We start from the raw sequence: 27791 nt of genomic DNA on the forward strand, positions 1-27791 counted from the left end.
CTACTCGTTTCTCTTTTTTTTTTTTTTTTTCGTTTAAGGGTGAGGTCATTTTACGCTGGCGACCTCTGACGTGGCTCCTCGACGATTGGCCAACCTGTATGGCGTGAAACGGGAAAAGAAATTTCGCATACCATCGATGGACACTCTACCCAATATCGGTGACATTTATATTTGATTGCCTCTTACATTTACAAGTGGTAAACACTGGTCGTTAAGTTGGCAATTGCACGTAGAGATTCGAGATCGTCGTATGGACGTTGATATATATTAACAAGGAACCATTTTTAGTACGACCTAAGTCTAGGAGGACTTCTGAATAATATAATAGGTTGTCCTGTTGTGCTTGTAACTTGATAACTTGAGAATTGTTTTTGTGACGTGGTACTATTGACTTGATGAATATTCCACATAGTAACGAAGTTGACAAATGTAAATACTAAATTTTATAACCGAAGAAGAAGGGGTATGTCTCATGGAAATTTCCATCTTCCTCTCGCAATATTCGCTAAAGCGTACGATTACTTTTATCGTGTGGTTTACTCATGTATTGTGACGGTCGCTGCGGTCCATCAACTGTAACTCGCGATTGGTACACGCGTCATAAAGGGATTTCTCTTCTGCAATTTCAAATTGATACATTGGCTTAACTCGATAATTCAAACTTACCTATTAAAAATGAAATCATCGGGCGATTTGATTAAGCGGTAAATCTAACGGAAGTCATCCTAGAATTAGATATCGTACTGTACAAAGAGATTTTCTACAGCTTGTGTTTTGTGTGATAGTCGAAGAACGCTCGTTTATAGAGTATTAGAACCGTAAAAATCGTATTTTTCTATATAATGCGCTAAATGAATTGAGAGCTCGAGCTGAGTAGTAAAAATATTGCTACAATGGCGGTCGCCACAGCGGTTGCAAATTTACGCGGGTAGCTCCCTTTCTCTGGACAGAAACCACACGTTCATGGGTTCCGACTTGCCCTTCATAGACACAGGCCCCCTGTACTCCAGCAAAAATTGGGGATCCTGATTCTCCGGCATGCACAGATATCTGTAATGATAATAAAATAGTTCGTCCTCAAAACAACATTAAAATATTCATCTTAAGCCTACATTTCTAAAGAAAGTATGTTGTGTATCACAGTTTTGAGAAACGTCATCTAATCGATTATATAGTCAAATTGTAAGCTCACTTGATATTAAAAATCTTTAATTACCAGAACCTAACGCTCACGCATAATCACATACACCCCCACACTGTCAAACAAAGTTGAAACCTTTATCCTACGAACCTACTCGTTGTCCCCTTCGTAGTTGAACAGGGGAAGCCTTTGGAATATACTTATTTAACGTCTAATCGAATTATCCCTCTCTCGTTTTCACGGTTGTTCCTTGTATCAGCCATTATTCAGAGGTGAACAATGGTCGTGATAGTTTGCTAGCACGTTTTAAACCGTTCTTGTTGACACGGGATCAGTGCGTGTCGTTCTGCAAGCTTTTCCATCGGGCATAGAAAGAAAAGATGGAGGTACTGATCGACTGTTACTTCGACAAGCTGTTCGCTGAAATGGAACGCAGTTGCTTGGCCTCTCGATACAAACGTCGCGAGATGGTTGGCTATTTTTCAGATGTGATAAATAGCTGTTCAGCAGGTACATTCTGAACATTCTTCGTTGTTTTCAAAGCGATCGAGACGAGTTAGAAAATCATAGGTCGTTTTAATAGGATTTCGACTGGCGATTTACCGTAATGCCTAACGGGGGTTTAAAAAGAATCGATTCAAATCGGTCGCGGAGCGTGTCAACGCACTTCGATGAACGTTTCCGATTCACTGATCGCAGGATTCGTCCAGCAACCTGCTAGAAACTATATTGTGTGACCATGAAAGTGGTTCGATCGAGAATACCGGAAAGAAAGTGGTCCTACGTAATGTTATATGCGGGAGAAACTTTTGCATCGTTCGTTCCATATGATTTTACTTTCCTCGAAAAATTATGCAAACCGACCACCCGAAGCGACGCGAATGGAATTACTTATCCGTGAAAAGAGAGTTTCGCAAGTTGTGTTGTTCGATCATTCGCACGGTGAATTGGAAGAACAACGTATATCGGTTGGAGAAATACAGGGAATGAAATTTGGTTAATATAGAAATAGTAAGAATTATCTTTGATGAAAAGTACTATTAATTGTTGCGATATACTTATCTTAATTAGATATGAGTTTGAAGTACTTCATAGTATAGAAAAAATTTTTTAGAAGACTAAGTCTATTTCCTGAAATGTTGATCGTTCGTCGTCTTTATCTAGGGATTAATAGTTTAGAACATGTTATAGAAAGATCTTACATTTCTAAGGAAGTGAAACATTCCGCAGTCATCGTGAAATATTGTGAAACAATAGCATTACTATTAAGTTCCTACTTTCACCCCGATAACCGTCATACGTAACCATCCTCGTAGCAATCGTTAATTAATAGAAACAATGAACATAAATATCTTTCGAGCGATTCTCCGGTTACCGTTAGATTCTATCATACACGAACCTGGCCTAGGTTCCACTAAGCACAGCCTCCTGTTCAATATAGAATTCCCTCCCGCAACAAAAATCACAGTTCTCGATCCTCGATAACCAATGAACTGCAGCATCTCTGATTAAAATTCTAACAAAACTTTCCTCGCCAGAAGAGAATCTAATTATTCCTCAAACTTGCAGCAGAGAACCTAGATAAGCAAGACGTCTGCGAGAGGATAGTAATGTCTGCCCTTCGTTATCACAACATCGCAATGATGGAAAATGGCTATGTGTGCCTTCTTGGAAAGTTCCACAACGTGCTCTATGTGGCAGCGAAACTTTGCTTCGACTGGAACCTGAACAACAACGAGATTGTCTCCAGACTACTTAACGACATATTCTACTGCGAGAAAACGTTCGAGCGTATTTTGGTTGGGGCCATATTCGGTACACGAGTGACTCACTTCCTGTCCGGTTGGAAAAGCGACTTCGAGGATCGCGAAGAGAATCTTCGAGCTCTAATGTATTTCTTGCATCACGCTACAGTCGGAAGACTCGAGTATCGTTGCGCGTCTTCGCCCGATAAACGACGATTCATTGACGTTCCTATGGAGTCTTATGGACAGGCGTTGCCCTTGAGAGTGGCCATTCAACACGGCTCTCCGGATATTCTTTTGATCATGCTCCGTTACGGGGCCTCGGTCGAGTCTGACAAATTGGCTCCCTCTCCGCTCGAGATGCTCCTGAACAAGCTGAGCGAGTACGACGCTCAACCCGGCCAAGATCAGATCGTGTACCCAGAACACTTGCTACTTTGCTTGAAACTCGTGCTGAGAACCGTGACGACTGCTTTCGTGAAGACGCCTGGACACATAGCCGAGCAGAGCGGCATTTTCAGCGTTTCCATTTACGAACAGTACCCAACTCTGGTTGAGCAGAAGTTGGTGCCGCCGGAGAGAAGTGGCATGAGTCCGCCGGAACTGAGGCATCTTTGTCGTTGTCGCATCCGAGAGACTTTGTTCGAGAACTGGGCGTTGCCGCACGGGATTCAGAAGCTTCAGATCCCGGATTCGCTGAGGAATTACTTGGACCTTCTCGGTGATTGAGAATACTGCGCAGAGGTGATTACCTCTCATGGCTGAATGGGTTTAGGGATTTTAATCATTGGGAATTGGGGCTTTTTGGGAATTGATCTGTTTCGTGTAAAAATGGATATAGTAAGTTTCAGCGAATTTTCGAACTCTTACAATCGGGGCCTTATAATACGCGTATAATGATTGTATTTTTTAACTTTAGCTTCTCAAGTGACTCAAAGTGTATTTGAACCTTTCCGAATTATCTATGTACGTGCTGTATGTGTTGCGTGTGTTGCATAGATGTAAGTTAGGACATTTTTAGCTACGTATAAAGTGACCTTAAGATATTTGGAAATTCAAGTATTACGTGTATTCTATGCGATAATGTTTCTGTCTGGAATAAAATAAATTCAAAAATTTATCAAATATAGTTTAAGGTACAAAGTTTAAATTTCATGTGTACGAATTACAGAATTCATAATATTTTCCTTCGAAAATTTTTCTCTTTTCCTTCTATTTTGTAAATATAATATTTTCCGCCTACTCATATTCTCTGGCCACCTTGAAAAGAAAGATACAAGAAATAAGCGCATTTACAGAACAAAATGGGTCACTCGATACACAATTGTGAGACTCGCAGTTAGACAGTTTCTATGAACGCGTCTGAAGTTGTTCGAGCAGGATGAAATCGAACTGGTACACGATCTAACAGAAGTGTGTTTCGAAGAGTTTGATTCGTAAAATGCATACGTTGCCTGTTCGCTAAAATGCTTTAAACCTGTTCGTAACTTTCGATGCAATTTCTTTCAAACGGTGCCTGGACCGTTGTATACCTATATCGAACTTCCTGATCGAACTGCCGTCATATAATAACAGGTTGACCGTATAAATTTCGATTCTGGTGGATCGACTTTTCCATTTTATACGGGATATTTTACCTTAAACTCGCGATATGATAAAATACGTACACAGCAGTGGCACGATGTTTCTCATTTAAACGATCAAACTCTATCAATATGGAAGAGAAAAGTGTGACAGATACATAACGTGCCAAATGCTTTCACTGAACATGATTCAAGGTTTAGAGAAACGGTATTCTATACATTTTTTATTTATTAGTGGCCAATATTTCTATTTCAGTGTAAACTTGGTTTGAGGAATAAAATTTAGTACCTTACGAATTTTTTGAAACTGCGCGGTATTAACTACTTAACGATTATAGATATTCGGTTATTGCAAAAGTTTGTAATGCTTCTTACTGACGATATTAAGATAGTTAAGATAAATACTTGGCTCAAGTGGAACGAAATTATTTATTACGAACTTCTGCCAAATAATAAAATGCTGACTTTGAAAAAGTACTGTTCCAACTTGGACGTCTAATGCGGCAATTAAGGAGAAAAGTCTAGGATCAGCCGATAAAAAGCATGTCATTCTTCAACGACACAATATTTGCCTTCGCGGGTCGATGAAAAGTAGACAAAAAAACGTTGGACAACTAAGAACGTTCAATCTGATCTCTGCTTTGTTCATTGAATATCGCATAGTCGCACCATAATTTATTCTTGTTTTTTCTAAAACTTTCTTCAATGGCAATAAACCTGCTTGCAAAGATTATATCAAAGAAAATGCGATAAGTTTTTTGGAATAACAACGATAAAGAAATATTTACTAAAGAATATTGGAACACAACGTGTGAAATTCAGAACATTAAATTCCAACGATTCCAAGTAAACGGATCGAAGCAATTTCAATGTCGATCGAAGCAAGGTTTTCACTCAGATGTGATAGACAGAACACAAGTCGTGGCAGGTTAAGGGAAAGTTAGGTTCAATAGGTCTACGATAATTATACATGATAATATCCTGAGGTTAATGAATGCGAAGAATAAGAGAAATTATATACCAACTACGATCACTCGAGACATCGTTCGTTTTCATAAAATGTTTTCCCCCTTTTGCGAAACGCTTGGCACGAAAGAAAACACAATTTATAAATTCCGCACTTTGATGCAACCACAAATATGTACGCTGTGTTGCGACTGAAAGTCGAGTTTGCCAGTGGATTACATTTTTCGTAAAACTCTTACCTATTGTTGGTATTGCGCCATCAGAGTTTACGATCACTATGAAATATTGCGACGAAGTCGAGCGCACTGTGTTAACCAAAATAGATTAAAGCGTTTTAACGAAGAACAAACTACGAATAAATTATCTCTGTGTAAATTTCAGTGCAAGAGTGACAAAATTGTTGCTGTATAATTTATACGAATCGCTGTTTTCATGACGTTAACGCGTCCATCAAGTATGGTTAATGTCTCAGCGAACAACAGTGATATTGAAATTTAAAATACCCTGGAGATCAGTTGACAGACGTGTAACTGTTTCAACTGGCGTTTTGCATTAAATTTTATCCCTCTGCGTCCAATGTATTTCCCACGGGGATGATAGCTCAACAGCCCTTCTAGATTTTCCCGAATTCGTATAATTGAATTACCTTCTCCCTAAACAATTCGTTCGAGCATAATGTTGCTGGACACGGTTAACTGTCGTTTACCAATTATTCGAGTCTTGATAATTCGAGATAATGAAAGAGAGTATCGTACAAAAATTCCAAAGCTTTCATCCTAATAAATACTATGAAGCCGTGATATAAGAATTTAACTAAAGGTGTTATAATGCACTGTATAATGTTTGAGTTGTTACCATAACGCGAACTGAAGCAGCAGCAACAAAGTGATTAACTTTCAAAGCAATTTTAGTATAATGTGCGAAGTTACTGTTTACGTATTTGATAAATTCACAAATTGGCGTCTCATGGTGGTGATATATTGTTAATAATAGACATAGTTCAAAAGGCACACAACAACTCACTATTGTTCGTTTGAAGCAACATATTACTTTGAGCACTCGTTAATATAAATAACAAGTTTAAACATTATCGTAACATTGCATCGAGGGATTGTTTCAGGTCAATTCAATACATTTGAACATTTCCTACAAGATGCTATAGCAAACACTATATAGTTACTTTTATACAAAACAGAACAATGATCATATAAAATTCGAAAGAAGATGATTATCATATCACATATAATAATATGTCTATAAAGATAAAGAAATTTCTTTTTCACGATATTTCTTTTGTAAAATCATTTGAATTCGATCTCAAACATTGTCTATATTATTGGAGATAAAAGAGATATTTTAGTTATTCATTAGAACGGAAAACGTTATATAAATTTTCAATCAGATATGTTCCATATTCTGTGAAATTACAAAACCTTTTAATCAAATTACGAATAACTGCAATTCTGCTATTTCAAACGCATTACGATTGAAAATATTTCGTCATCGCTTTAATCTGTAAAGAGCAACTCTGAAACAAACAAAATTGCTAGTACTTTGCAAATTACTCTAACAAGCCCCTTAACTTTCCTTCCATCTTTAATAAAAGGCCGAATTCCCAAGCGAAATCCCAACGGTAAAAGCTTCAAAAATAAACCGCTTACGATTCGAAAGGAAACATTCCGGTTGCGCGTTTCACGAATTCGGCCAAATTCAGCACCGACTTTTTCCAATGCCAGCAAACCTCGAAAATAGCCTGTAATTACCATAAATCCGTAAATTTAATATGACTTCGTACCTGTATGCGTCCTCGGAGACGTTTATTTTTCCCGGTTCCCCGGTGGTCTCAGTTCGACTGGTGAGGTTCACCGTATTTCCAAACAGGCAGTAACGAGGCATACGGTGTCCAATTACCCCGGTCACAACCTCTCCGCTGTGGATGCCGATAGTGATTTTCTGCGAAACATTTCGCACGTTTATTAAACGGGTCTTCTTTATATACAACGATGTGAATTCGCATCACGTCGACAACGTAAACGTTACCGGCGGAAGCTTTCGCGTAGGAACAGGAAGAGCACATTCAGGAAGGAGAACAAGAGTCTTTCTACGGATAATCGAATGCAAGAGATCTCTCGCGTACCTGTCTCCGTACTGCGTTCCACGAAACGCAATTGAAAAGTCAAGTCGGAGAACGCTTAACTCGTTTAGAAGTATTTTCTGTTATTTCGTTGTTTTGCTGACAGGAATAAATACATTAGCCAAGTACTTGGAGACAAAGTGAATTCCGATTGATAAATCGGACATAATTCTGCGATGCGTTTACCGCGAGGAATTTGAATTTAAAAAATGAAAAGAATTATTTGACAAATTGAAATATCAATTGCAGCGGGAATTGATCAAATTCCAAACCTATTGCCTGTAAATGAATGAAAAAGTGTTCGAGCGAAGAAGTTGCAATAGAAAGTTTATAGATCGGATAAATTTCAAATTCATTGCGCGTTAACTAAGAATTAAGGAAACGGTATTTCATTTATCCCAAATGTTTCCAAGTTCAAAGACTCGCGTTTAATAATATAATTTCATCATCCAGAATTCTTCCCGAATTATTATGCGAAACGATATTTACGAGCTATTGGAGAAAGAAAATTAATCATTGGATTTTCGAATTCAGAAATATTTCGGTGATATCGTTGATGGTAAAGTGGTAACAGAGAGATGATAAATGTTTCCCCGAGGATCGATGTTATCATTCGAAGAGGTCCTACCCGCAAACATAAAAATTGAAGGCCGCAAAACGAACGCATAAAAAAATATGGGGGCTTACCACAGGCTCGCCATCGATCTGCACTTCGTCCGCGGCTAGATCCATCATATCCAATGCGAGACGAGCGATGCACCGTGCATGGCAACGACATGGTTCCGGTAATCCGCTCACGGCCATGTATTTGTCACCAACAGTTTCGACCTAGTCCGACCAAAGTGGATCAGTGCTAACAAGCCTTCTCGTAAATTCAAATATATTCGTTGTCAGCTGTATAATGGTTATACGTGAATCTTCGCTTTAGCTTTCTAACGATGTTCTCGTCGAAAGTAAAATCGATAACAATGTGTATTTCCTTTCGAAAAACGAAGAAGAAGATATATATCGATGGCCGTATTTTATTTTAGGTGAAGCTGCAGATACTTATAATTATTTATAATTAATTAAAATATGGATTGAAATTATGTAGTAATAAATAAATTTAAAAAGTATTTAGAAAATATTGTTACGATGATCCGTAGTTAATAATCGCTCCTTTAACCGCGTTACGTTTCTTTAAATTTGCCACTATAATTGTAAGTATAAACGTTGCAATATAGGGAACTATTTTAAAAGGGAATTCGTAGCTAGTATCATAGAAGAAAGAAAAAAGGGAGATTATATCTAGTACTTATCCTACGTATAAAGCATCATCTGCATATTACAATGGATTTCATACAAGTTGCAAACCCGACTATGGCACTTCACATGAAAGGAAGTCCTAGGGGACAAAAAAGTTTCTCCTAGTCGGTATTATTATTTAAAATAGCCAGTATTCCTAACGGCTGTCGTTCATGTTTCCTACGGATTCGCTCACAACCGTCCATTAATGCATTTTAAACGGCACGGGTTACGAGAAAACTTTCTTTCCAACGCGAAAGTGCCTTTCAAAAATATATGTTGCGACGCCATGAACGCTTTATGTTACACCATGCAGGCGCACTTTCCATATTACTACTATTCACGATCTATGTTACGTTCCAAGTTCCATTCCGATGGAACTACAAACGTTCAATTTTTTTTTCATTTGCATTTGTACCCTTTAATTATTCTTCAAGCGTATCAGTCACTTTCGAATCTTCAAATTATACATTATCTTGCGTAATCGAATACACATCCTGTTGCAATCCTTTTTTGTTATTCCTTATAACACCTTCAATGTTCTTTATCAGACTTAACATCTATTTTATTCGTTTGGTATTAAATATTAAAATATTCTATAATAAATATCCAAATATCTAGTAAATATTCTATAATAAATATCTCGATATTTAAATATCTAAATGAATTACCAATTGTGTGAATATTGGATAAAGTCATTTCAAGTCTATTTTGTCAAATGCATCTTTCAATGTAAAAATTTCCTAAATCGTTGAAAATACAAAAAAAAGAGACACTAAAAAGTACTACTTTTACTTAACTTCAGCACGGAATTATCCAGAAAACCTAGTTCGATTCGACACAGATTCTCAACGAAGTAAACGTTTACCTTGTACACATTTGGGTTCTTCTTCGGATCGGTGAGCACGTCGAACGCTGTGTACAGCTGATTGAGCATGTTGACGATTTTCATCGCACCACTGGAGTCCGTGTGAGCGGCGCAGTAAGCTCCGAAACCAACGATCCCGGAGAACAATAAGGTCACGCAGTCATACTTCTTCGCAGGAACCGGCCTCGAGTGCCTCAGCTCGTTCGCCACGGAAATGGGCAGCACAGAGTACAACAACCTACGGAACACGTACAACTTTTAATGCAGCTCCCTTCAACCACAACCCACCGTGCCACGAATTGCTAATTTTGTTGGCATCTTTTAAATCGTGAAAATAGGAACTATAAATCGAACAAGCCTCCGAATTTTCCTCCCTTTTCTATAATAAGATGGAAGTTATTTTTACGAAGTTTTGATTCCGATCTCGCTGTGTGTCGAACGAGATTAAATTAGCTTAAAAATGCGAAAGTCAAAGGCAAATATAAAGACTGTTATTTTATTTAATTGAAATTTTGATGAACTTTTCATGCTGAATTAATGTATTGGAAAGCCATTGTTTGCGACAATATTTGCTGAAATTAATGTTTCTGTATCTTTGGAATAAATTAGAGTAATATAATTTATTTGCTATGTAGAATCAACATTTTATATTTTGCGCTTAATAGTTGTTTATTAATATTAAATGGAAAGAATATTACACATAAATTTATAAACTGCCAAAAATTGTTGAAATTTCTTTTTTATATCATCCGAAATTTCTCTGATGGGTTTAAAATTTTTTATCCAATTACATAGCAAATTTATCCCGTCCCGATACAAAAAATTCTTTGTGCGATACGACCTAGTTTCACGTATGCAATGCATACGAGGGCAACAGGTGGAAAAAGTAGCTGTAATTCTCATAAAAAATAAATATTAATATCTTTTATGAAAGTATTTATAAAATTTTTTAATATGTCCTTTCTGACTGGAACGCAAATGTACTCAATATCGAACGTATTACTACAATGACGATGAAAATATATCCTGCATCATACCTAATATAAAGTCTTCTCTACATGTGTTTATAAATACACTGCTAAAATGTTTAATCTCTCTATTGAAACAAGTCTATTTCGATTAAAACATCTAAACGTGTTCGGTGTAATCAAAATTGAAATATTCCATTGAAACTAAAGTCGATCCGTTTTACTTAGTACTTTCACGAATTTCATCATTCTTTAAATTCATCGTGCACACTATCCAAACTAAATTTATTTCAAGACGCTTCGTTGTCACGACCATGTCGTTGATGTTTTAGAACGGCGTAATAGACGTAGTTTAAAAAATACCTCCCGATGAAGGTGAGAAAAAAATCACGATCCAATTTCCGGTAGGAGAGAGTATTCTGTCAAGAAAGAAACTGTAACGACGCTGGAGAGAAGTCGATTCCGGCAGAATTGCGTCAGGATAAATGGCAAACGAGGCCAATGGGGATTTCCTTAATCAGAAAATTACGCGGACGGAAATCCTTACCTGTCGGTTTTCTGCTTCTCGCCGTCGAGCTCACGATACGTCTGTTGCAATTTATCGGTAAGCAATTCCAAGTTTCTCGTTAATTTGTAATCAGCCTCGAATTGCTCTGACATCAGCACGAGATCTCTGGTGGCATCGTGAAGGGGGATGTCGCTCAGATACAAACCTCGCCTGACAATCAAAAATACATGAACGTAAACAATAGAACTCTCGATCCCATTAACGTACGTATTTGTACGTATTGTATTGCATACGTCTTTGTATTGCAAAGTAATTTCAATTTTTCTAAATTTTCGAACGACGGTGAGTTATATACAACTCTTCGATCCAATGCTGTTCAACTATGTTTACAATCTATTGTTCATTCAGGGATAACAAGAAGTCTCAAACATCTCGATGCAAATGGAGATACCTCGAAACTTTAATAATTTAAAAAGTAATAACCGATACGACAATAAACGATGCATTATTCCGTATACGTCGCGTAAAACGATATTTATGACTTTCCATGGAAACCGCGGCTTCAAATCCGCTGCAATTTATCTCCGACACTTCTAATCGTTCTCATTTGAGATTCAGCATTCAATCATATCCGATGTATAATTCATCTCCCTGCTCTCGCTTGCTGACGGTAAAGACTACCCAACGACGCGGCGCAAAAATGCACCCTTGAGGTTCGTTAAAATGGAGGACCATCCTTACTCGCGACACTCAAACAACTTCGTCATTTCTCTCAAAGAAAATTTATTCCTCTAGACGAACGGTAATTTTTTTCCATACTGAAACGAGGTAATCTATCCGGTGAGCGTAATTCTCGCCTAATCTAATGCTCCAAGAGTTATCGCTACTCGGTTCTCATTACAAAAGGAAGTTAACGCGGTAAACAGGCGTAGTAATGGGCAACAACTCGATTAAGCTTTAAATTTATCTGCTAACTACCTTGACGCTTCTGCTCGACTAAATCCTAGTCAACTCAAACTATTGGAGGAATTATCTTGACGTTAATCGTCGAGAGATTCATGAGAATCGAGAGAACGGCGTGTATATAATTTCACATGAGGCGCATGAAAATGGTTTATATATCGTGTAAAAGTGTGTTTTCACTGACGCGTCCTCAACAGTTCGTCGTTTATTTGTAATTGTTTCATCTGCATCCTGTTCATAAATATGTTCGCGAAACACAATCCTCCGAAGCATCTGAACCAAATAGAACAATTTTGAGAAAATATTTTGTAAAGTGGTCAGGAAACATTAGCGAACATTTTGCAAGCACTATGTATGAACATGTTTTGCTGGTATGTACGTGCCTGGACGTGTCGATTACGCGACTGAATTTTCTCCGTGAGACATTCGATTTCCGGAGAACTCGGTCAGAAAACAGATCGGAAGGGATCCAGGTCAGAATGTATGATAGAACGCGGATAAACGCGATGTTTCGTGCATTTTTCCCTGTCACTGGAGCACAAAATAGAGGAAATGAGAAGCAAAAGTTGACATGGACGAAGAAGAGTATGGTCGACTGTAAGGGAGAAGGAAAATTACGAGAATAACAAGGGCGAAGATTATTTGAACGGGGGCAATTCGGTAGTGGCTTGACGGAAATTTATGTTCGTAGTGGAGCACAGACAGACACTCGAATAGCTGTAATTATACAAGCCATCGCTTCAGTATTTATTGAATGGCCAGTGTACCCGTTATTTTACTCGGAGACAAATATTTTTCGCGCGAGGACAGAGTAATAGGCTACGATGAATTAATAGGAAAAGTCCACTAGACGGCCATCGAACACGTTGCGTCTATTTACGATAACGACCTAAATACTGTTGTGTCCGATGGCTGTGAGATCGGCTGAGTTAAGCTTTGTATACGGATTTTTTGCTGTTTGAAAGAAGATACTTCTATTGTCTTGTTCTTACTGTACAACAAGAGCTTCTTTGTACATACTCATATTTCTCTACGAGATTTTCTTTCGGTTCAATCCTGTACTTTATATCGACATTGTATGTCAACCCTCTACTGAGAAATTAAAGTACATACGTAACTTTGGCTGAATGAAAATTGGTTAATGGTTCGTGATCATCAAACTTTACGATGAGATATCTTTTACTGATTTTTCTGAGATGAATATTCCAGACCTTTTCTTATAAAAGACAAAGAAATAGTTGATCTAATTAATTAAAATCCTTGATAATCTGGCGTTTGTGAAAAGAGAAACTTGGACAAGGTACGGTCGTTTACAGCAAGGCGAAAAATCTTGATTGAGTTGTGACGAAGCAGATTTAGCATCTAGTAATGAGGAAGTAGAGTATAAAGATGCTACGTTAACCAGGCTCTTTCCATTTTTGCAATACTTTCTTTCTTCCTATTTTTCTCCTATTTTCTTCGAATGCTCATTTTTTTCTTTCCTTAATGTTTCTCTTTTTATTACTTTTTTCTCCCATTCTTTTCCCTCTGCCTCTTTCACAACTACCTTCTTCTTGCTTCGGAGAACAGTTACTTATATAATATTTATGATATATGATAGGATTTTAATATACGATATAGCCATAAACGTCGGAACCGAAACAGCGGTTTCTGTGCACCGAAGTGGAAAATCGCTTTTCCAGCGAAAAATCACGTTGCATTTTTCTTGACAGCCATTTATTTCGTCGCTACTTACGCATGCAGACGTCGTAGTTACTTTTATAGAATTCAGAACGTTTGTCACCAAACCTAACGACGATGAATGCGTTCTCGTCCCGTTATTGATCATAGTCGTACGGCCGCGCTATTTGGTTTGATTGAAATTCAATTTAGGAACTATTCGATAATTGCGCCGCGGTATGGATCAACGTAGACGCACGAATAACGATATCAGTCGGCGTGATATAATTACCGTAACGATAGAGACGGCAAATTTTCGAATCATGGGATGTGAACGATCGTGTCTCTTCGATTTCTAACAAATCGAGGTCGCGCTAACATACTCGGGAGAAACGTGAGTCGTTAATCAACGAGACTTTGATACGTTAAACGGATGAAATCAAGTCGTGAATAATGGTATTTTGACGTTTGAATTCGGAATTTGATTGAATTTGGATTAACCTTTGATCGCTTATCCAATTTATCTCGTCTAATTTCCTTGTTAATCATAGTTTATGTGTTCATTTTCAACCAACCAGAATGTAATTTCTCTTCGTCATAGAATGATTCAGTTTGAATTAATGATTATATTTCATGTAAATTCTTACCTGGTTAAGTCATCCAAGTTGATAACGCTAGGATAACAGAGAAAGGTGACGAGGTCTGACTCGGGTATGTACAACATTTGCCCCTGGAAATGTAATAATCTTGCACGTGACAACGAAATACGTTCATTTTCTTTCACTTACGATTTAAATATTATTTACTAATTACAAGAAATATAATGGTAAGTATTATAAATATAAATATTCAATTATTCATAAGCATTGGTAATGAAGATTCTTTAAACCTTACTAAAAGAATATATAATTTGATCGACTTTAGTATATTATAAAAATCCTAGAACCAACAAATGATTTTAGATAATTCTAATATTCTAAAAAATATACTAACTTTCAAACGTAGGTACGAATATTCTTCGGGAGAATCCACTTGCATTACACCCTTTTTCGTTCGTAACACGTAAACCGTGTTGATGTGTGACAATATGTTCTCGAATGTTAACTCTAAATGTGGTCTCACCTATGACAACAAAGCTAGGGATTTATTTCGCAACATCAAGGACATATAAAATACATTTAAGATTATACTGTGATCAGAAAACGTACATACATAGTTATTCTCAATCTTTATCGATTTGTACTTCCTAATACTTTATTGCAATCCGTAACAAGTCATAAATTCGTAAGATAGTATGATATTACGTTTATCGTTGTGAATGTATATAAATATGTATCTATATCAATGACAAGAATTTTGATTAATTATCAATTGACTTTATTCTATACATCTATGCACGTGCAACGGGATTCTGTTTCGATTTCTGAAGGCAGCAGCGTTATGAAATATCAACGACGATCGAGGGCTAATAATGAATGGATAATGGATCACAGACGTGGATGTAGGTGCGAGCACGGATGCAAATGAAGTTAAACGGTACCGTTCCAATGGCTCGTGTCATGTCGCTTGAAACAAACCGTATTTGAAAGATATACGATTATGCGTGCATGAATCCATGCGAATTATCATTGGTGGCCAATGCGCGGCTCACAGTAACGCAATTTCGTGGTCCGTGCTAACTAATGTACTGTTTCAGAAATAAAACATTTTTCGCTAATGCCTTGTACATCGATCATTGCAGAATTCCGATTGAATCGATATTTTTTACCGCGTTTTACAAACTATAAGTAGCCCGAAGTAATTTTGAAAAAAATTGTATATGCTAATGATACGATGGAATTGAAGAAATAAATTTATATCAGGTCGTAAAAGACATACATCTGTAAAAGGAAAAAAAATTATTTTGAATCTTTTTTTTTAATAACTACAATATTTTTCATACGAAGGCAATGATACTTATTTCAGAAGTTGTCTTTCGAATTATCTTTGATATCTTTGAGGTACATGTGTTTCCAGATTGAAGAAACAAACACAATTACATGGATATTACATTGTGAATCGATTCTGTTATCTATTATTGACATAGTACCAAAAGGAGTAAAAAGAAGAGGAAGCTTACCTACAAATCTGATAGCCCAAGACGTGGTTCTTTCTATTACGTCAGATTTCTTTTAGATTTATTACTCTAGATTAGTCTAGATGGAAGAAATTGATATTGATCAATTGCAGAATCTGTAATGTCTGTCTTTCTTCGCGTGTTTTTATTAAATCGCGATTCTAGATTGTGCTTCACATGACACATTTCTTTTCCGAGTTTATATCGCTCCTCCATGAATAACATCTGGATATTTATGAAATGAGATACGTAGAAGCAAGGTTCCGAAAAATAATTAATGGCTTTGTCATGGTTACAAGAGTCATATCGTTTGAAGTAAAAAACATATTTTCAGACAAAATAAGTTCCAAATTTCCACAATGGAATTTTTTCCTTTTTTAAAATAAAGTACTTTATAGTTAATAATTGATAGTAAGATAGTTATTGTTTGCCACTAAAGTCAGCAAAATGATAGTGTTCATTAAACGCTGACAAAATGTTACAATACATGTTCAACATGCTCCCCACCAGTATTCAAATATTTATGTATTATAGCTTACACAGATTGTTAAACCAAAGTTAACGTCAACCTTGAGATTTGTGTTTATGGATGTTATCCTACAGGATGATTATAAACATCGCAGTTTATGCAAGATTTGCAAAATGTACGTGGCTGGAATAGCATGGATATCGATAGTACTTTATGCATCATTCATATAAGTTATAATTGTGGGAACTTACAGTCAGAAGGATGTCGTTCAACTTGCAATTACCAGAGCACACTTGAGGGATAACTCGAGTTATAGTGCATCCAGTCTGAACTATGGTAAGGTCCCGGTTGAACATCAGATGGAATGGAAAAACTCGGCAAAAGGTCATAGGGCTCACTTTTGGTTCTACGGCATATATTTCATAATATTTTTAGTAAATCTGCCCTTATCACTTTCAGTGCTTTGCTGGTTTTAGAGATATCTAATCTTAATAAAAAAGAGCACACAAAATATGCTAACATCTGCTTTATTCTCAATATTATCAGGCATTAAATCAAGTATGTTTATATGGAATTTATCTTTTACTCTTCTAAAAAAATATTCTTTTCCAGATATATCATTGACTTTATGGAACAACGACACAGCAAAAGCTAGGATTAACATGCCAATAAATACTTTAGTAAAATACTTTTGTAACATAAATACAAAAGGCAAAGTTAAATCCTGTACCCATGCTTTCGTATCAAAGAGTTTCATATATCAATCCACAGGAACTTGATACCATTGAATTTATTATAGACTAAACTTCCTTGTATGCAATATTGATTTTCTCGATTAATTTCATATTGCAAACTTCTCCTTTTAAAGCTCCGTCGTGTAAGCTCAAAAAAATTACCTAAGGGACCAAGAGATTTCCCTCGACTAACTTACTGTTGGAGCTAGCGTTCGTTAAGCTAATTTTTTACTTTTCATGCATAACAGGTTGGATAAAACCAAGAAGAAGAGAATTATCGTAGCCATCAAGTTTTATATTCTTATGACAACCTTTTAATAAAGCGTTTATGGACTTTGTGTTACCTGACACTCTAGCAACATAACAAAATTCCTATTTAATCTTATTTTTAGATGTTTTAATCTCTGAAATATCCTGTGCTCGTTGCAAGATATGTCTTTGTGATATATAAAGTAGAATGTCGTCTATTTTTATAAATAGAAGATTGACGCATGGAAAGTATTACTCACCGACAGATAAGGTTTCAAGTTCCGCGATCATGGGATTTGAAACGACCCCAGGACCGGATGTGTTCGTGATCAAAAACTGCACGTGGTCGCATTCGTTTTTCGTCTTCAATATCCGCATTTCTATATCCGTGCCGTGAAGCTTCTTCGCCACAGTCTAAGATCGATAAAATTTATAACCGATTTAATAACCGTTTGCTTTTATCTGAATGAATTTTAGGGTGGAAATTAAATATTACAGGTTGGTTAATTCAGACAGTCGTTCTCTCTAAAATACGCGCAGTTCAAAATTCAGGATCTTATGGCGGAAAATTAGATTTGGATAAATAGAGCACGAGATCTTCGTGCTGTGGAAGATACTGCCACTCTCTTTTATTTCCCATCCATTTCAATCTCTATAATTGCTGTTTGTACTCGTATTTGATATCATTAAAGAAATACAATATGGATCGAGATTTCTTTCATTAATTTTATTTCAATTTCGATACTTCCTACAGTCTTGCACGTTATACGCATTATGTCCATTTTTTGCACATCTGAATTTTCTATGAACTCATAAACATTCGCAGTTTACTCCGTAATTTAAAAACTTCAAATTGCAAAAATGTAAGACCATAAAGGAAGAACATTACTTTTTTAAGTATTAACAAACTACGATGCTCAATTTTCACCCGATATATCTTTGAACGATAAAAATACCTTGACGATACCAATCACAATGTGTTCCAAACCAGGTCGATCGGAGTAATAATGTAATATGAGCGCTCCATCCCCTGGTCTCTCGGTGCACCGAAAAGAGGGCGCCCTCATTCCCGGATACAAAGTGCCTAAATGATCGTGAAGGGCGTCCAAGTTCTGTAATTAAAGGTTACACGGTCCCCTGTCAATCTATCTGTGCTCTCGCCATTATCGAACATCGCGTTCCGCCTAACTAAAACATTCCTATGTCCCTAATTTATTTTCGATTGCCACTTTGCGTTTCAAACAGCTATGGTGATCAATGCACGTCATTTCATCGTGCAATACTCGTTACGCGTTTCCAATTCAATTTCTGCCATTAATTTCGATCGTGCCTATATTCGTGGAATCCAAACGACGAGGAAATATAAGAAACGCGAAATTTTCCAAGTTCGTACAACGGAACGAGAACTAACTGTTCGTACGTGACGGTCTCGAGCCAAGAAATAACCGGAAATGGGACCTCGCGATGGAAAAACGATAATAATTCTGATCCGCGGTCACATTACTCACATTCCACTTGCTAATCGCGCCGCGCGCGTTCATCGTGAACGAAATTTCTTACGTAGCGCAAATGGGCTTATTCGAAATATAGTATGCGACAGAATCATATATAGAGCGGTTGTTAATTTTGATTCAACAAATATTACTATAAGCTCACCTCCGCGTGAAATTTGAATTTTGAAATCTCATTTCATTATAGTAATCTAGCGGGGGATTTTGAAACATTTCAGCATTTGAGTTGGAAAAATTTTAATAAACGAATATATTTCATTATATAAATTTAAACCTTTTTAATTGCCGTAACACAAGAATTTAATGAATGAAACGAATAACCTAAGGAACTACGTATCTGTGGTAATGACACAAATACGTCTACAGTTAAATACTACAATCGCAGAACTGTCTTCCAACAAGATTTCATTTTGAAACACGTTTGCTCTGTAGACAAGATATGCATACGATTATATTTAGACTTTGTATCTTTCGCCTGTAACTACGTAATGTATGTCTTTCATAATTATACGAAAACAAAACCGTATGTTCAACGTGCCGGAGGTACTGGTTTGGATGTGAATGACTAAACACCGCGGAGATATTAAACAGAATTCATGAATCTATAATTAATTCAAACACCACAGCCGTGCGTAATATTTCCTCTCTGAATGAATAAATATTAAACATATAAATAATAACTATCGCGTTTTCTTTCATACATTTTATACATTGACGCTATTCCAGTGATATCGTTAAATTATGAAATAACCTAGATTCTATATTTTGTCAAATGTACGCTGAATGATCCTTCAGAATTTATTATCTAAAAAGACAATGTTCTATGTAAAAAAAGAAAGAAAAAACAAAATAAAGAAGAAACGAACTAATTAGATAAAATCTTTTATTTTTCTTTTTTTTTCGCTTTTATTCAAAGAATCCATTTCCATTCACAGCGTTGCTATCATTACTGCTCCGTTCCATATACTTAACCTCCCTGGCATATTTCGAAGAGAAACAAGCCAATGATTCAGTCGTTGGAACGCCGTAAAGAAATCACAATAATGCATCGGCTAGGCGCGACAAAAACATTTTCCAGTGAGCGTCGCAATAATCCTGCGTTCGTATTCTAACCATGTGAACGGGTTTACGCGCTTTTTGTTTGATTATTCAGCCGTAGGTTGCCGCAATTGCTGGACTGGCGCGACGCATTTTTCCCGAACGAATCGTGCGTCGAGTTCCGAACAACGGGCATATACGTTGTAAACGCTACGTGCTTGATACAAGGATCGAAATTGTCGGATACGCGCATGAACAATAACGAGAACAGAAATAAACAAGAAGAGACGATGTTCTCTTGAATCAGCTGTAGATAGCTATAGATCGTAGGAAATATGAAAATTGTACATCGACCTGATAACTTGTGAAAGAATACGGCTAATTTATTGGCTTAAAATATTTCTTAGCTATAGACAAGGTTCTGATCTCTATGCTTTTCCTAACATTCACCGACTGATTCTAAATTGCAACAAAATACCATAGATTAAGTGTTATTCACCATTGAATAATATTTTGTCTCTTTTATTTTTAAAATGATGACATCATGTAGACGTACTTTCTCATTTCATTAACGTACCTATTCGAGGCCTTGTATCGTTAGGTTAATCGTCTAGCCTAAATGTTTCCATCTTTTTGAAACTTTTGAAAACGAAAAAATCGAAAGAAGAAGTTACGATGAACCTAGTTGAATCATACGCGAGCACTCAATAAGTTTCTCTTTGTCCCCACGTTCTATCCAATTTTTTGCGCAATCCTATCGCATTACGTAACGGAACATCTATGGCCTTCGTACATAACACTAAGGGGAATGACGAACTACCTACGTGTCATTTTTTCAGGAAACTTTCACCGCGATCCGCATGGAATCGCGAGAATCCCGGGCACGGTTTACCGGTGCAATCTTATTCCGCAGGAAAGTGAATGGCGGCAAACGAGCGTGTCGAAGCGCTATTTACCTGCAAAAAGTCCCTGGGCGTAGCCCCAAGCACCTGGAGAATCTTGTCGTAGCCGGAATCCTGGCAGAACTCGAAGAACATCCTGCCGAACAGCTCGAGGATCTCGTCCGCTGGAATGTCTGCAAGATTTCCCGTAATATCCTCGATACCATCGATGTTCCATGGAATTTGATTTTCCGAGTTTAACGCTGTTTAACGTATTAAACGGGAACCACCGATATCGACGTCGATGTCGTTCGGCCGTCGATCAAGGATAATATTACAATGTTCCAGAAACACCTTGCGCTACATATTCGTGCAGGAATGATGATTTTCTTGTACAGAAAAGAGATTAGCTACGACTTCGATATCTCGCGACAAATTGCTCGTCGAGAGAGATTATAGAGGTGAAGGTTCCAAGAGATTGGTTCTTTCTTTTTTCTCGTGTCTGCCGAGGATTTATGGCTCAATGTGGGGAATGTAATACTATCGTTATCACTAGTATTTCGTTTTCAATTGAGAAGGGAAGTAAAATTCTTCATTGAAGTTTAAATTGATTAGAATAAGAATGTAATTTTGGATAAGAATGTATGTTCAATGAAGCGTATAGTACTATTATAGTTGTGGTGCAAATAAAAAAATAGTTTTACGTGATAAAACGTGTTAAAGAAATATTTTGTTTTAATTTACTATTCAAGAATCATGTGCCAAAGGAAACGTAATTATTCTTATGAAAAGGATAATGAACGCGAATGTTAGAGTGATTCAAGAACCTTAATTAAGTTACACATTGCGCAAAAATTTAAATAACGGTGATAAGGTAAAAATGTTTGGAAATCTCTGAACATCTTGATAGGATTAAATATTGTTGAAAATTTAATCGAGGAAGCAGAAATATTGAAACCGAGGGATAAAAGCAATCATTTGAAAGCGAGTCAAGAATCTTGATAGGATTAGACGCTAAAGAGATCTCTGTTAAAAGATCCAGTATCGTATGAGAGATTGTTATTACATCAAGCCTTCGTGTTTCTTTTACATAATCAAATTATTCAACTTTTCTTAATGGTACCTTTTGTAACGATACTATGAAATTTTCATCCAGAAGATGCTCTTTTAGCGAAACTATAATGTAATTAAAGATTCACAATTCAAAGAAAGAATACGTACTGAGCCGATTGACAGCTGCCGATATGATGTTATATGTAATTTCATCATCGTATATCTGACGAACCAGAAACTGTCCTTCCATGTTAACCGCGGCATCTTTCCTACGTGAACAAGATATAAATAAATATTAATCTTTATATTATAATTATATTATAATTATCACAATACTAATACGATTTTTAAGGATGCATGCATGATAACGGGTTAAAATTTAGAGCGATGTAAGTCAATCGGAGAAGTTGAATACTTCAACTCTTGAAAGCATCATCCCATAACATTGAAAGTCACATAATTAATTAAGTTATCTATATCTGTGTTATCTGCCTCGGTACGTTTTCAGGATTTAAGAAAATGTAACAAACTTTTTTGAAAACCGACAGTGTATTGACCTGCACCACAATGAGTCTCATTGATATCTCTATAAACTCTTCTAAATTTCTAACTTTTATTCTATTGTTATAAATATTCTATTATATCAAATTGTTATAAAGATATACAGTAAAATGAAAACTTTCGTTCCGTCGATAAATTTCCATGCAGAGATACTTTTCCTGCTACGTATATTAAAAACTTGGCAATGTAATGCAATACTAATTGCCAGTTCCGAGCTAAAACACCGTAGCGACCTAGCATCGATTTTATTAAAGTTTCGAAAGGACGGCTAACAAGTCGTTTTATTTTCTATCGACAGAGGATAGAAATCTGAGAAAATTGAAAGTGCCGTTGTATAATCTGGCAAAGGTTTGTTTTTTTCTTTTCCACGTCGTGTCGCATCATGATGGTTCACCTTGGCGGTGGACGATGTAAGAGGAAATTAATTAGTTTCGCGCATCGGATAAAGTAAATACTTCTTAGCAGCTAAAAGCCAAGCATTTTAACAGGTTACCAGATGCTCGGTTTCCATTAAATTTACAAAGTGCAGTCTAAAGGCACTTCACCGTTTGACATGGATATGAGCTGTCACTCCAAGCTCGCCGCAGCATTTTCGCATAACTTCCCGAAGGCTCTTAGCGATCGACAAAAGACCATAATACAATCTTAAATGAACCGCAAAAATAATATTGGCGTTTCCATTCACCAAGATTATTTCGCTTTGACGCCTGTGGAGTGTACTATAACAGGCTTGAGGACTTTAAGGTGTTTAGATATATATAAAGTTAAAATCTTTGAAGGGTATTTTATGTGTATTTATAATAAATTTTCAGGTCATAGAGAATTGGAAATATCAAGTAATATTTTATTGCTTCAGATTATTATATAAGGGAAAATAAAATATTTGGTAATTACGGATAAACTAAATATATTTAAAAAATGAACAACGTACTGTATGTTTCTAAATAGATATAATAAATTTTATATATTCTACATCTAATTATCATTCATCTGTTCTAATATAGTAATATTCTGTGACAATAAAAGACATACAAACATATATAGAATATAGAAACAAATAAAAGATATTGCAATATCTGTAGAGATCATCTTTCACATTTAATTTAATCCTCTACAAAGCGCAAGAGAATCTTTGTTTCAAATCCACGTTCAAATATATTGCATTAATTACAAAATGGATTTTAACGATCGCGACTAGCACAGGATTACTTCACAGCTTCTACCTACAGCTGCAACCGTATTACAATGTCGATAATTATGTCAAAGGAGATAAAAAATAACTTTCAAAGACCTGTGTATCTTTTCGTAGCAAAAAATCTGTTCAACTCTCATCGAATGCATTCTTTGATGTCACTGATAATTGTACCTACGCTTGTGTATGGATTTACGAAAATAGGACACTCCGCAAGCGACAAGCACCGTCATATTTTCTACGCGAAGCAAGCTGCGTCAGTAAAATCTCGGAAATTACATCACGCAGTTTACAAACACGGCGGTGGCGATGGGATGTGATTTAGGACGGTTAAAGTGACCCTTTTTCCCGGATCTTTCAAGAGCCATTGTGGTATCTTACACCGAGGGTAACCCACATTTTCGTACCTCCCACTCATATATTTCCAACAAACAACATTGCTCTCCTGAGACTTTGTCACAACCACTTCTTTCATTTAAGAGAAAAGCTACTATTGATTCTACCCGCATTACCTACATCGTGTGATTTGTATCAAAATCGCTGATGTCACATCAAAATAAAAAGTGTGTCTGTTATCGTCTTAAATTACAATACATATATTTATATTTACCAAAATTAATTTTTCTATCTTTAATCCCCCATTAGCTTTAATTTATCGAGATTACATTTAACGGTATCTTTGATTGGGTTAATGTACAACGTGCATTCGTTATGTGATCAATAAAGCATGACTATTATAATAATGCATTAATATTGTTAAATCCGTTGTTGTGTATGTTGTTAAATAACAAAGACAATATTATTTTCCCAATCAGCCGGAATTAAGCAAGAACAGATAAGTTATTAAATATACTTATTTCGACATCTACTCAAATGAGTTTTATTCGCTCATCGTCGTTCTCGAACATAAATGCCGATAAAATGAAATAAGTTCGAAATGAGATTTTAAACAAAAATGCACGAGAGCAACGAACGCTAACAAACAAGTCACACACACCAATTTCCGCTAATAATAATTATCCTGGCAACAGCTTATGTCTCACTAATAAACAGGTTCATTTCCATGAAAGCACAGGAAATCAGACTTTCATAAAACGTTGCATAATCAACCAATAATCTTGGCCGAACCGGCTCTACGATAAATTCTTGTACATTAAGTTGCCGGCCAGTTTCAATTAAATCTCAGCGAATCGCGAAACGCATAGTTGACCGACCGTGCCGCATTGGCCGAGCAATAACTCTTCGTGTATTCAAAGAAACGCAAACCGTGAAGCAACACGAGCATTACGCAGTCAAGGACATATGAAATTTTTAATTTTACTAGATTAACTTAAATGGAATGGTTCTCAGGAGATTAAAGACGAGAGCATGCGTGTATGCAAATGAAAATAAATTTTACAGTAAGGTTATTAGAATTTTGTTATCAGTCGCTATGATAATTAGTATTAAATTTTCGATCTTGCATTCACGAATATTCACTATTTCGAACTCTTAGAAAACTTCTTAATAGCGTAAATAAGTATCTTCGAAGTTAGATCATTGAAAAGTAACATTTAAAGCATTTCTGAACTGTAGAAAACTGTTTCTTGTAAATCTAAAATATCGAGAGAGATATATGAAAAATCATGTAGAAATTATTTAAACAGAAAGTTGCTGCACGAAGTTTTATCCGAAGAAACGACATGTCACGTGTACCAACGTAATAGCTATGTGAACTTGTTGAAACTTCAAAAGACGCGCGGTCCTCGTTGTCACCTTTGAAGACCGCAAAAGAAGGTTACATTTCCGGAACGCTTGAGAATTTCGCGCGTGACTTTGTCGAGTCACGTTCGCATATTCGCGCATAAACCAGTCTTAGCATCCTCTTGCTCTCTTTCGGTCCTTTCCATACTTTTCTCACCACATAAATTTCTTCAAGCAACCCGCAGAAACGTTCTTTTACGAGAATATAAAAAAGGGGGCCTGGTAAGAAGACCAGTTTTTCGTTTAAGAATACGATCAGGAAAAGGAATTCCACCGCTGCGAACGTAAAAGTTTTCCTCGGCGTGAATTACACGATTCTTTTTATATTCTAACACGGTCGACAAACTTTCGGCAAGCCGTAGTCGTTGGCTCAAAAGAAAGGAGCGTCGTTTAATCCTGGTAAATAAGTAGGCGCATCAAACGATTCCCAGAGGACCGTTTGATCGGCAAATAGCGAAACATTCATGCGGTGTGTTCGATCAAGCATTTAAGGATTCGCCTGTGGTCCGCGGCGACCGCTCGGTAAACAGCAAAACGCGTGCCAATATTTCGTGGGCCGTATCGTTGAATCAATAGACCCTGAGCATCGGGTAAACAAAAGTTTATTACACGAACTTGTTGATCCAATGAAAAGGATGGAAGAAGTCACCGAGGCTTGACGTCTTTTTCCGTTTCACAGTTAGAAGAAACTGAATATATGAATGTGCCGATACGTGTGCGTTTTGTATTACATTTCGCTTTCTACGGCAGAGGGTGGAATTCTTTAGGGTATAATATATGAAAGCTTAGTTTTAGAGGCGGAGTTTATTCTGAGAGTGAATAGGGTGTTTAAGGGCAATAAAAGGAGTTTATGTAAGTACAGGTGCGAATGTAGCTTGTGGGTGTAATTGATACACTGGAAGAGTAAAAATGGTGGCGTTAAGTGCATTTGAATGGACGAAAGAGAGATGGGGTAGAATGTAGGGTGACATTCGAGTGTTCTTAATGGCGGTTAGAGCGTGGCGATGGTACAATATGTCAAAGAATAGCAAAATCGTTTGTGGGTGGAACAAAAGCGTTAGTAGCTGTATAAATATATCGGATTTCATGGTTTTAGACGCTTTTGTGTTCGGTCAGCTTCAGTTTCTTTATTTTTGTGACAGGTATTCGAAAAGTCCATTGTGTATTTAAACGCAAATTCACAAACGATTATATTAATTTGAGATACAAAACGTGTACTTTTCCGTATATAATATGTATAAATATGCGATGCAATATTTATAAGGATATCGATAAAGGGATGCAGAAAGTATCTAATATTTCAAAATAGAAGCATCAAGTTTCATATATTCAAGCAAAACATAAGGAATAAAAGTGCGGTTCATTATATTCGCGTCTCCATAAGAAATTCAAGGAAAAGATGAGAAAGAGTGACGTTCAAACCGCCATAAAGAAATTTATCGACGAAATTCATTTTCGCCGTGTTTATTCTTCAAGTCGAATTGGAAGTTCAATCATTTGTATGGAATCACATTGGCCAGAAGATTCAATATAAATTCCGGCTAGTACTGCAATGGGCGAGGAAAAAGAAATATCTTCTTGAGGCAGCGAATTTCCAATTAAAGAATGCGAGGGATTCGGGTCACGGATGCACCGAACCCCGCTACAGATACGTCTATATACATCGGAACGCTAGAGCAAAATAAAGCTGGGCAAGCATGGAGTCCATACCACGTGGCCTGGTAAAGCGTCTTCTCGCTATCAACTTGTAGCCTTCTCGACAGATGTCGACTAGCATCCGTGAAATCGAACGGACAACACCGCGAATATTTAAGATTGTACACGAATAGGAAGAAAAATGTGAACGATGGATCATGCAAGCGCGGTGTACACAGCAAATGAGACACCAAAGACAGCGATAGAGGGACAAAGAGAAAGAAAGAGAATGAGAGCGAGTCGGGCGCCCACGTTTTACCTACTTTATCGCCTCCCACGTCTCGCTGTCAAAGGTCTTCACAACCAGCAGCTCGAGGGCGTAATTCACAAATCCGTACTGCACATAAGACAGAAAGAAGAAGAACCGATAGTTTAGTGCGTGATCGTGTGAACGAACATTGGTAAACGTCAACTATTAACATGACTGTGTATGATTTACGAGCGAACGGATCGGTTTAGTCACTGGTACACGCGATTATAATTGACATCCATCGACTGTCAACATGTCCTATCGGTCGTCTGCCAGTCACAGTCCGTTCAGCCGTCGATTTTCCGTCCCAGATAGTCTTTCCGGTTTCTCTTTTACCGCAACGTACCATGATGATCAGAGAGAAACGGTCTAGTTAAGGCTTTTCCACGTATCATTCCATTCTAATTGCCATGGGAGCCATGTTTACCTCGTGCACACGAGCCGCGTACTGGAAAGTCGGCCTGCTGTTCGTCCGAGACG

The 27791-nt window shown here is 36.9% G+C and overlaps 2 protein-coding genes across 2 annotated transcripts; one reads left to right on the top strand and one right to left on the bottom strand.

Annotated features, from left to right (window-relative positions):
* Window positions 1–153: 153 nt before the first annotated feature.
* Window positions 154–27791, bottom strand: LOC100647335 (guanylate cyclase soluble subunit beta-1). Its single transcript, XM_003395975.3, has 14 exons — window positions 27658–27791; window positions 27325–27398; window positions 22039–22139; window positions 20893–21011; window positions 18344–18499; window positions 17648–17801; window positions 16656–16810; window positions 14813–14941; window positions 14467–14549; window positions 11237–11407; window positions 9722–9959; window positions 8257–8397; window positions 7231–7388; window positions 154–1050 (listed from the first exon to the last, which is right to left on the bottom strand). Exons 1-14 carry the CDS (start codon window positions 27658–27660, stop codon window positions 921–923), a joined length of 1812 nt encoding a protein of 603 aa, XP_003396023.1. The 5' UTR covers window positions 27661–27791; the 3' UTR covers window positions 154–920.
* LOC100647576 lies at window positions 1357–4068 on the top strand. The gene is made up of 2 exons (XM_003395977.4): window positions 1357–1651; window positions 2711–4068. Exons 1-2 carry the CDS (start codon window positions 1522–1524, stop codon window positions 3613–3615), a joined length of 1035 nt encoding a protein of 344 aa, XP_003396025.1. The 5' UTR covers window positions 1357–1521; the 3' UTR covers window positions 3616–4068.

Source organism: Bombus terrestris, chromosome 6 (genome assembly GCF_910591885.1).
Source record: "Bombus terrestris chromosome 6, iyBomTerr1.2, whole genome shotgun sequence".
In the NCBI taxonomy this organism is placed as follows: Eukaryota; Metazoa; Arthropoda; class Insecta; order Hymenoptera; family Apidae; genus Bombus; species Bombus terrestris.

Coding starts and splice junctions, on each gene's coding strand:
- LOC100647576 (XM_003395977.4), top strand. CDS start 1,522: ATGGAGGTACTGATCGACTGTTACTTCGACAAGCTGTTCGCTGAAATG. Junction 1,652..2,710: donor GATAAATAGCTGTTCAGCAG/GTACATTCTGAA, acceptor TCAAACTTGCAG/CAGAGAACCTAGATAAGCAA.
- LOC100647335 (XM_003395975.3), bottom strand. Junction 21,012..22,038: donor GGCAGCTGTCAATCGGCTCA/GTACGTATTCTT, acceptor GAAATCTTGCAG/ACATTCCAGCGGACGAGATC. Junction 9,960..11,236: donor GAGAAGCAGAAAACCGACAG/GTAAGGATTTCC, acceptor CGTGTTCCGTAG/GTTGTTGTACTCTGTGCTGC.